Here is an 11,979-nt window from a genome sequence, read left to right on the forward strand (position 1 = left end):
AAGTAATGATATCCATAATCAAATTCTGTAACATTTTCTAGAAATACTGGGATGAACTGAAAACCAACCAAGAAAATCTTTGATTTGGCTCTATCGTAGGCACAAATGCTCCTGTGAACCTCACACTGACACATGTTGGTCCACGTGTATATTATTCTACAGGAGAGATATTCTCTCACAGCATGACCGTACACATTTCAACAAATTAGCATGTTGTCTTGTATGTAATGCTCTCAATAACAAGAGAACTTTACATTTTAAGGGTGCCAATAGGCACAGCACGAGGTACAAGTAGGCAATAACAGATGAATACAAACATATTTAAATCATGCTGTCAGAATTGCAGCATAGTGAGCTCCTCAAAGATGTATACATATGTTTTAAACAAACCTTAAAGTAACACAAACATTTTATGAATAAAGGGGATGCTTTGGCTTTTTGGGTGAATATGGGTATATTCATCTGACAACGAAGTTGGCCAAAAATATGCAGAACTGTGTATAAAGTGACTGAATAATACGTGCAGCTACTATGCACCTAAGCCATTCATATTTTTGTTGTCCATACTTATGTCACAACTGTTAATCAGCTGAGTTAAAAAAAAATAAATGGATAAAAATCTTGCACAAAATACAGTGGCAGTGGAGACCCAGTAAAACTACACTGTATTCTGTACATCCTTGAGACCATCTTATTACCATCTTACAGCACTCTCTTTGTCCAATCTAGGTTAAAAATACCAGAATATGGCTACAGAGCTAATAAAATATTGCCATATAATATTAGGAAAATTGTATTCAGTCCTCTTCATTCAAACTTTCTACTACTTATCATGTCTTTTCATCCAGTTTAATACTTGTACAATACACACATACGAACTGTCTATTGCTCATGTCTTTTCATCATGGTAATACAGAGTTTGTATTTGGCAAAGAAAAAATCCAACTTTTTTTCAGAGGATTAGCTCGACTCTTTAATCAAACATTAGCACACCATGAATTGGCTACCTAGGGACTCTGTGGTTCTTCCTTGCAGACACGTTTTACTGGTGGTGGTGTAGAATCACGTGAAGTCGACAGAGATGACCCCGATGTGACATTACATTGGTCAGATGACTCGACAGCAGACCCCTCCTCAACCTTGAGTGTGTTGGGATTATACCCTAACTGACTTACAGTCGGGTCATCGTGTCCGTCACCGTCACCAACAGCAGACTCCTCCTCAACCTTGAGAATGGTGGGATTATACCCTAACTGACTTACAGTCGGGTCATCGTGTCTGTCACCGTCACCAACAGCAGACTCCTCCTCAACCTTGAGAATGGTGGGATTATACCCTAACTGACTTACAGTCGGGTCATCGTGTCCGTCACCATCACCAACAGCAGACTCCTCCTCAACCTCGAGAATTATGGGATTATACCCTAACTGACTTACAGTCGGGTCATCGTGTCCGTCACCATCACCAACGACAGACTCCTCCTCAACCTTGAGAATGATGGGATTATACCCTAACTGACTTACAGTTGGGTCATCATGCTTGTCACCATCATGTCCATCACCATCATCTCTGTCACCATCATCTCTTTGCTCTGAGAAGTCCTCAAGGGGATCTTTGGAAAACTTCTCGCTGAGTATGCATCTGACGCCAGGTTCTGATAGAAGTTCTCTCATCAGCTGAACAAATGCCTTGACTGGAAAATAAAGAAGCAAGAATTTTCAAACAGCAAATTATCATTAGGGCAATTCCACAGTTAGTAACGTTACATTTAAAGAAATTTAGATATTTATTTTTACTACTAAATTACCATTTATTCATTTCAAGTCAAAATCATGTTAAAAACATGTTCATCCTTCCCAGGTTTATGATATAGAAAAGAATGAATACAATCTAATAAATAATAGAATTGCTATGGCAACTAAAAGGGCTGGTTAGTAACGTTACGAAAAAAGGACATGACAAAAAAAAAAATCAATGTCTTGTCACAAAAAGTGTGCAAAATTGCAAGTTACTTCAAACAAAGTGTTGCATTAATTTCAATTATTGCATCATGACAAATGTTCACACAAATATTTTAGCAGTTCGACTGATAATTTATTAGCTAGACCCTCAAATGCATGGTTAGTAACGTTACATTTGTCCAGAGTAATTCCGCAAGTCATTTCACCCTTTTGTAATTGACAAAATGTCACATGACTTCTGGAGTATCTAAATGTATTCATCTTATATCTTATAGCAAAAATTTGAAGAAAATTTTTCAAAGCAACCCACTGTAATTTGCATTTAAGTGAATTTCAGCATCCCCAGTCCCACATGCACATTTTAAAATATGGTTTTAGATCTCGCAAAATCAATAAATATGAAAAATAAAATCGACTGAATTTGAAAGACCTTAGTGATCGGCGAACATCCATGGCATTAGTTGATACCTAAATTAAAGAGTAAGATAAAGAGGCACATTTCTTTTATCCGTGTCATGTCCCCCTAACTGCGGAATTGCCCATTGGATGAATAACTATTAAAAGATTTGACAAAAAAAATCAACATTTCTCTTTTAAAAGAAGCTATAAACTAATTCTCAGTAATGATCACACCAAAAATAGATAAATAATTAAATAAATAAATAAATAAATAAATAAATGAGCAAATAAATACTACTACTAATAATAATAATAATAATAATAAAGTACATAATTATGCATTTATAAAGTTTAATACAGTGTAACACAATTTCATGCCTGTGAATTCTGCCATTTGAGGGATGGTATAGTTTTGATTGAGATTGGAGGTTCTGAATTCATCTTTTTTTTAAGCCAATTAGAAACAATTTCTCAAATATTAGAGAGCATACATTAGTCAAATTAATTCAAAGTTTATCTAATGAAAATTGATTCAGAAGTGGCTTCTTCTTCTTCTCGAGTCACTACGCAGAATGGAACGTTAGATTCGTCCAATCCAACGTTGGATGCACTGCCTGGCACAGGGCGATAGAGCTGCCAGATGCTCTTTTGTGCAAGGCTCTGGTAGAAGTGGACAGACAAGGAGATGTTGCATAGTCTGCCCTCTCCACACAGGCAGGTGGTGTCATCATTCTCACTATACCCCCACTTTGCTAGGTTAGATTTGCAGCGGCTGAAGTGGCTGAGATATAAAAACAAGGAGAGTGCCAAAATGTGTCTCGCCCGTTCATTGACCCTTGTCTGTGACCTTTGACCTTGTGATGACCTTCAACTCCCCAAGGGACATCTGCCATCCAAGTTTGGTCACAAGCAGACATAGGAATCAAAAGTTTCGAGCCATAACCGAAACGTGACGTAAAAACTTAACTTTGGGCCCTAAAGTTTGTTGACCCCTGTCTGTGATCTTTGGCCTTGTGGTGGCTTTCAACTCCCCAAGGGACATCTACCATCTAAGTTTGGTCACAAACAGACATATTATGGATCAAAAGTTTTGAGCCATAATCAAAATGCATCGTAAAAACTTAACATTGGTGCTCTAATAGTTTGTTGACCCCTGTCTGTGACTTTTGACCTTGTGGTGACCTTCAACTCCCCAAGGGACACCTACCATCCAGTTTTGATCTCAAATCGACATATTCCTCAAAAGTTATGAGCTATAATTGAAACGTGTCGTAAAAACTTTGATAAAGGGATCATATAGTTGCGGTTAAGATCTAATTTCAGGTTTCTAACATTTTTCGGTGAGATAATGAGAAACCTCTTATGAAATATGAAAGAGCATGTATTTTCTATGAGGAATTTAATGTTTATTTGATAAAAATTGGTTTTGAAATGACTGAAATATCCAAAGCAGAGCAATTCTGATAAAGTGTGGGACCCACACTTTATCATATTATCATTGCTTTAATTGTTTTACTTTGTTTTTGGATGTTTCAGTCACCCCAAACCCAATTTTCATCAAATACACTTTGAATTCCTTTTAAAATGGTGTGCTATGTACTGTATTATAAGTGTTTTCCTGGTATCTTGCAAAAAGTTAAGAGCCCAATTTTCATCTCCTCCAATACTGTACCATTCCTTTATTAACGTTGGGCCCTAAAGTTCATTGATCCCTGCCTGTGACCTTTGACTTTGAGGTGACCTTGATGTTTGGTAAAATGTGTAACTTTTGGAAAGTTTTAGAAAGTTTCTCTAGCCAAAAGTAGTACAAGATTCAAGAAAATTATATGTGCCGCAAAACTTTCTGTATTTAGAGTACCTGTGGACATCAGCTCTTTCAGCGTCGGCTTGCTCAAACAAAATTTGTCTTTGTCGTCATCAGTGAGCCATTTCAACTGGCTCTCTGTCTCCCATTCTTCCAAGAATGACAGGAAGTCCTCCTCCAGCCACTGCAAAATAAAGACAGACAAACAAACTCCATGACTAAAAAATAATAGGTTATCAAAAGAGACAAGCAGTTTGCATCCTTTGCATCCTAGCCCTAAAATATTTTATTCTAATTGCATTAAAAAGAAAATCTTCTCGTCTGCTTTATAACACAATCACATGAAAGTTTTGCATATTTGCAAAAAAATGTGTAAATGTTCATATGTTCAAATGAAAATACAAAAATGTTCATAAAAATGTGTAATAAGATATATAGTTACATCATCCAGCCCTATGACACACCTCAACCCCCCCCCCCCCCCCCCCCCCCCGCCCATGCATGGCACAAGAGAGAGAGAGAAAAAAATCCTAGAGATTCTCCCATATCCTAATATATAAACTGACTTCATGGAAGAATCTATCCCCTTATTAAAGGCATTGTTTACCATTTGCAAGATGAAATAAAAACCCAGCTTTAGTGCTTCAAAATAGTTCTGAAATGTGAGTTAGGGATAGAAACAACCAGTACAAAAAAGTTAATCAGCATATATATGCAATGTTAAGTTTGTTAAATACACAGAATGTGTACAATATTCATAACAAAATTGTTTCCAGACTAAACTGTCTGGAGGTATGGTTTTATAGTGAGAATTGTAGTGATATCTCCGTTTGTTTCAGGCTTTATTGCAAAATTTTTATATGGTAGGGTGTTTTGTGATAAAACTGACCTACGCGTATGCATCATATGTGATAACTCAAACATTTCTTAAATCACTGCTCCCAAAGGTAAACAGTGCCTTTAATCTCAGCCTCACTGCTCATAAGTGATGTATTGAACTTACTGTGAATCTCCAGTCTGATACATCTGTGTATGGACGAAGCGCGGCGTTCCGGCGCCGCTTCCCGCTGTTGACCTGCGACACATTCATGCAGTCGAAGAAGGTGTTGATGTATCTGATGAACAGCGCAGTGCTGGCCGTTTCAGGGTGACCTTGGCTTTTCAAGGCATTTGCCATTTTGAGACTCAAAACCTGGATTTGACCATCAAAACACACAGGAGCGATTCTGATAAAAACAGGGACCTGGGAGTCTTGTGCTCAACTGCGTTTTGCAAATTCACCTTCTACACATTCTGGCGGGCTACTATCTAAGAACATTGCAAACTTGGAAGGTGGGAGTAGCTTTAAAGGCTCCCATGGGGCATGTTGTCCATTTGCATATTCCATCACAATGGTAAAAATACTGGCCAAGTGCACAGTATCTGAAAATATTTACTATGCTAAAAAAGTAATAAGCACAAAGTACAAACTGCCCCCCCCCCCCCCCCCGCCATTCCATCCATGCGTCTGCAATTTCACAGCAAGAAGAATTTACCCAGAGCTACCAAGTCTCACGCATTGTTCTGCGTGAGACTCAAGCATATAGGGGCCATCTCACGATCTCATGCATGGCACCCATTTTTTTCACGCATTGGGCGAAGTCTGCAACTTGAGCCTATAATAAGGAGCATAGCTCAAAAGATGAAAGTGATAGTAAGCAAATAATCAACGTTGGTGAAGGTGATGGGACAAACTATCACTTCCGAGGCGATCTGGATGTAGCTATCTTTCCGATCTGGATGTAGCTGGATGTAGCTATCTACGCTATCTTTCCTCAGCTGCGCTTCGGAAAGATAGCGTACACATTCAGATCGCCGAGGAAGTGATAGTTTGTCTCATTGCCGGAAACTAAAAGTTGATTATTTGCTTTATATTCCACATCAAGGGTCCTAGAAATTCCCATTTTATTCCACATCTGAAACAGTTTTAGCTGTCTTTAGGTATCCTTAGGGCTTAGGCTACGCGTGCGCGTAAATGACAAAACAATGAATTTGCTACGCGCACCGCTCGGCACTGAAGTGAAAGTGCGTTGCACTGTGTACTATCAAATGACCTAGTTAAATGATAGTCCACAGTGCAATGCACTTTTATTTCGCGCGTACTCATCTCGCGTTAAGACTGTATGGACTGCCAGAGATCAGCAAAACAAACAGCTGTCTTTATAGATGACAAAACAATGAATTTGCTGCGCACATCGCGCGACACTGAAGGGAAAGTACGTTGCACTGTGTACTATCAAGTGACCTAGTTCTTCTCAGGTGATGTGATGGGCAAAACTACGCTTTATCACTTGATCAGTTCTTGACCAATCCTATAGCAAGATTCTTAGTATGTGGAATATAATTGCAATTAAAGGTATATTTCTCTTTTGTCTTTCAAAATAAGTAACCTGATCGCACCATTTAGAGCTAAAAATTGGAAAATCTCCTTACAGTGGGAGGTACAAGGGGGGAAAAACCCCTCCCACACCCTCGCTCGCACGCACATTTGCGCGCCAAGAAGCTGAGTTATGAAAATCTCACTCATAAAAACTTGGCATCCCTGATTTACCTGAGCAGCTAATTTGACATCTACTCGATGACTTGGAGTAAGATGTATGTGTTCCTCCGTGATATGATGCAGCGTCCTCAAGAAAGTGCACTGCTGAAGGTCCCAGTGGTACGCATCAATTATGTGCTTCCAGGAGACATCTAATCCTCTGAACTAATACGCAATATTGAAAACGGAAACTTATGAAAATTATTTGTGACCGTGCACCTCAAAACGAACATAAAGTCGCACACACTGATTCTGCGTGAGGACTGAAAATAAGTGAAATGGGTCAACCTAGCCAAACTTGACTTTTTCACATTTTCTGAAAGAGCGGATCTTCTTTTACATTATGCTAAAATTTGGTATCATAAAACGGGCGGGAAAGTGTGTTTTTTTAGCAGTTCATCTTGAACATTTTTGGTAGAATAGTGTGATTAGGTGTTTCTTTAGAATCCCTTTTTCATTTCTGAAAAACCTTGTCCACACTCTTCATTTCAACTCTAATAACTTTTGAAAGGATAGTGCTACTGCTTTGAAAGTTGGCATTAATTATGGACAGAATGTGTATGAGGCATGCTTAATTTCAGTTTAATCTGATAATCCCTTCATTGTTGTTACTCTGGTGGTTTACTTCCTGTTTTTTGTCCCATTCATCGCACAGCCAGCACGGTTTGGTAAAGATTAAGCGCTTGAATAGACATTGTACTTCAGAGCCTCTTTTCTCAGTTCACACATTTCCTGAGTTTGTGCTTTCTTTCCAATATTTAGATAGGTTAGGTGAGTCCATTTGATTTGAGTTATACATCATTTTAAAGCTTAAAGTCTGCTCTTTCAGAATATGGTCTTAACTAAAAATTCCTGTCTGGTGACTTTTTGTTTGTTTTGATGTGCAGGGTCACATTTATACTTCTTGGGGGAGCATACATAAAACAAACATATTGAAAAAGCATACAGTGCAGATCTTGGATTGAAATTCTATAATCAGAATGGAAAGATGGTTAAAGGCATTATTTACCATTTATGCAAATGAAATAAAAACCCACCATAAGTGCTTAGAAATAGTTTTAAAATGAGAGTCAGGGGTAGAAACAACCAACGTAAAAAACTGAATCAGTGAAATCGATATAAATATTGTTACATAATACAAAATGTGAACAATAGTTACAATAAAAACATTTCAAGACTAAACAATCTATAGTTACTGTATATTGAGGAAAAAGAGTGATATTTCTTTTTTCTTTTAGGATTTATTGCAAAATTTTGATATGGTAGTACATATGTTATGTGATACAAAGGACAGCTCTACACATATGTATCAAATGATCAAATCTTGGACATCGTTTAAATCAAGTCCTGCTCCCAAAGGTAAACAGGACCTTTCAATGATGCATGTAGATAGGAGGTGAAGTACAAATAAACTTCACATCTCAAATCCCCAAGAAATTCCTAATTTTCTTTAATTCAATAAACATTTTCACACTTTCACACTGATTTTGCAGAGACTCTATCAATTTACATGCTTTATCTCATCATAGGCAAGAGATAAGGCATCAATGGTGTATATAAATGGCAGTAACACATTATTCTATTCTTTACACATTTTGATGAATTCTCCATATCGCATATATAGCCGATATCAAGGCGATATCAAGTGATATCGTTCGATACCTCTGATATCGCACCTCTTAGGCTGGGACAGTAACTTCCGGTTATTGATTTGCGTGTGTGCTTTTCTATAGGCGAACTTACAAGCTTTGTTTTGGATCCAAAGAAATATATTGTTTCGACTTTAGTTTGTTTATTTCTTGAATATAACTATCCATTACACCATGGGGTTTTTCTGTGAGGCAGCAGAGTGTCCTTCTGATGATGCTAAAAGGAAAAACTTGACAAATATCCGTGCTCCAAGCAGTAGAGGTGGATCACATGCACGGGCCACAAATATTTTTTCCGTACATGGAAACGCTATGGGCCTACTCTCTGCGCGTGTACCTGCTCTCCACGGTCGACTGCATTTTCTTTGAACCATGCTTGCCATGCCGCGGCGCCGGCTGCCTTGGCTGACAATCACGATGCACGATGAATAATATCCCATAGCGTTTCCATGTACGGAAAAAAATGTTCGCCGGTAGCGCATCGAGCTAGCTCGCACGCATGAAACCAGAAGTTACTGTCCCAAGTTTTAAAGGTAAAAAAATTAGAGCGCCACACGCGTTCAGATTCAGAGAGCTATATGCGATAGGGAGAATTCAGATTTCACTTTAGAACTGAAAAACTTGGGATTGATATACACAAGCCAATGGAAATTCAAAGATTACCATCATATGCCGGTTGTTCCTGTGGTACCCAGAATTTTCCAGATCGTTTCTGCAAGCTTTCAGCAGGTGAGGTGCATCAGTGAGCAGGTAGATTGGGCGTCCACTGAAGCGATTGGGGAATGATACATCTGCAGGGTCTTTCCTCATCATGTTGTAAAATTTGCGACTCCGAGGTGCCCCATCCGAAACAAGGGCCCGTACATGGAAACCCGAGAGCTCAAGAACCTCAATGGCGCTATTCACTATGCAGGCGAGTTGATTATGGGTGCTACCAGATGTTTCAAAGTGTGCTATTGTTGCTTTGTAAGAGTCAGAAAGAGCCCTGATCATCAGAGCAAGGACGTGGCCGGGGCTGTCTCGTTTCTCTCCCTCGCACATCCTGGCGTAACGGTCAAACTCTTCCGACAAACTGCCCAAGGTAGTGAAGCCAATGATGCTCTCAGAGGAGCGTGAATACACAAGTCCCTTGCCTACTTTCATCTCATCAAATGACAAGACGATATTTCTCTTGTGATCTTCCTGTTTACTGAGACCAATGTCAGAGATGATGCGTCGTAGATTGTCGAGTTTGAAGCCAGATTTATCCATCGTGAAGTTGGTATATTGCTTGAGTGTTTGTTGGTGCGGAAGTGCGAGCAAACCAGATTTTCTGAACAGTTCATGAGATGAAGGAGACTGGGCTTGTAGGGCGATGCATAATCGCAGAATAGCTGGATGCCATCTTGTGGCATTCGGATGATTCTGAATAGACGTCAGTTGTTGGTCCCAAAGAATCTTCATTCTGGTTCCTTCTTCAAATTGGTCAGGGACTTCACATGTCGCTTGCATGAATACGGTGGAAAATGATGTATTCTCTTCCATGCTCAGAGATTGAGATTCTTCTTCAAACATTTTGGCAATCTCAGCCTCCAATTTTGCATCTTTGCATGCCGTGGCCTTTGACGTTTGAAGGTTTTCTGAAAGCCTCTGCTGGGACATGCAGCTGTAAGCAGAATTTGGAGACACAGAGCAGTCCGCCTGTAGGCAGCGCAGCACCTTTGCTATGCTTGATCGATGTATCCGGCATCTGAAACACCTTGGAGATTCGTTGGTGAGAAGGGGACAGTTATTGTGTCTGATGGTGGTTGCAGAGGAGGAGTAGTGTAGGTATACTGGATGGTTTACTAGCAGATGGGGAGGCACGACGTATTCTGGGTTACCCGGACATATGTTGAGGGAATCAAGGGTGAGAAGAAATTGCTCGAAAGCCTCCCCGCTCTGGAAAGACGGAGGAATTTCAGGAAAAACATCATTGCCAACTTCTCTCCCATGCACTTTTACTGTCCACTGACCACTTTTCTCAACAATAACACACACTGACGTGTTCCCATCGTCATCGATCCGCACAATGATTGTCCTTCCATTGCGTCCCTCTTTCACATAGTAACCATTTTCCTCCGCAAAATTTCTCATGAAGACCTTCCATGAGTGATTTTCAACGTTTTCTGCATTGAGACATATGACGCAATCTTGTCCATGCAGCTGAAAAGCAAAGAGGTCTATGTTTACTTCCTTCTTTATCTTTTTGTTTTTATAGAACCTCCACCTTTTCAATTTTGATTTGCAGCTGTCACACACCGAGGGTGGGTGTCGCCAGTCATCTTCTGCTATGTTTATGGACACAGCATCTTGGATGAGTTTTGAAAGGTTGTGTTTGTCATGAAGCGTCCTTGAGTTCATCTTTCCACAGAGGCGACACATGCCCAGCAGTATTCTTAGATGGGTCTCCATCGTTATTTTCTATTAAGGAATAAGCACACAAACATGGCATGTAAATATGTGAACATATACAAACCAAGCTACATATATATTTTTCAAAAACTCACAATACTTGCATTTTCAATATCATCACAATAAACAATATTTCACCCTTCACAATGGCATTACAGAAAGTACAAGAACACTTTTTCATGACTATGTAGTACCTGGTATGTATATACTTTAACAGTATGCTGTAGTATTGGTGGAGATCAAGATTGGGATTTTAACTTTTTACAAGATACCAAGAAACCACAAGTTTATGAAATAATACAGAGTATGCCATTCTAAGAGGAATTCAAAGTTTTATTAGTTAAACATCAGATTGGAAATGGCTGAGACATCAAAATACAAAGTAAAACAAAGCATCCTTTAAAGGTGGGTTCCACCAAATATTCGAATTTCTCCGTTTTAGATATCTCAGGCATTTCAAAACCAATTCTCATCAACAATCATGTTAAATCTCTCTTGGAATTACATGATCTTTCATATTTCATAAAGCAGGGCTGCACAATAACCCATTTTTTCTACTGGTCTGGCCTGGCTGTCGGACCAGTAGGTACCTGGACCACAGGTACCCTGTTGTTGTTTTTTTGTTTGTTTGTTTGTTTGTTTTTTAAGATCTGTTCCTGAAAAAAAGTTACTGGTCCAACAGTGATTTTTTTTTTTCTGGAGAGGGATCGATCGTCGGTTTCTCATAATCTCACCAAAAAAAAAAGTTACAAACCTGAAGTTAGGTCTCAACCAAAACTATGAAATCCCTGTAAATATTATAAATGATTAGAACAATGTGGTATGCAGGTTTTGTATTGTTAAAAAGACAGAAGAATATATGTAACGGTTAGACCTAGTTTAGTACTGTTGCTTTGTATATCCCATAATGCTGAAAATACAATTAAATATTGTGAAGGGCAAGGGCTGAGTGAAGGCTGACATATAATAGCTAGTAAATTTACAATATCAATTTAATAGACCCTAGTCTAGATATAGGCCTACATGTAAACATTGATAATAACAAAAAATATAGGTACATAGGGCCTAACCAGTGTGGAGTGTAAAGCGAAATATTGGCCTCACACAATTCAAGGCATATTGATGACATCCCTTTTTTACTTAGCCTACCTGTAC

General features: G+C 38.9%; 1 protein-coding gene across 1 annotated transcript; it reads right to left on the minus strand.

The window, feature by feature from the left end:
* Positions 1-1,007: 1,007 nt before the first annotated feature.
* LOC139742079 (uncharacterized) lies at positions 1,008-10,674 on the minus strand. Its single transcript, XM_071652643.1, has 5 exons — positions 9,055-10,674; positions 6,755-6,907; positions 5,168-5,356; positions 4,219-4,348; positions 1,008-1,693 (listed from the first exon to the last, which is right to left on the minus strand). The coding sequence occupies exons 1-5, from the start codon at positions 10,504-10,506 to the stop codon at positions 1,008-1,010; spliced, it is 2,610 nt and encodes an 869-aa protein (XP_071508744.1). The 5' UTR covers positions 10,507-10,674.
* Positions 10,675-11,979: the final 1,305 nt, after the last annotated feature.

The sequence above is a fragment of the Diadema antillarum genome, unplaced genomic scaffold, assembly GCF_040938485.1.
Source record: "Diadema antillarum isolate AM-2024a unplaced genomic scaffold, OU_Dant_1.0 seq00000979_RagTag, whole genome shotgun sequence".
NCBI classification, from domain to species: Eukaryota; Metazoa; Echinodermata; class Echinoidea; order Diadematoida; family Diadematidae; genus Diadema; species Diadema antillarum.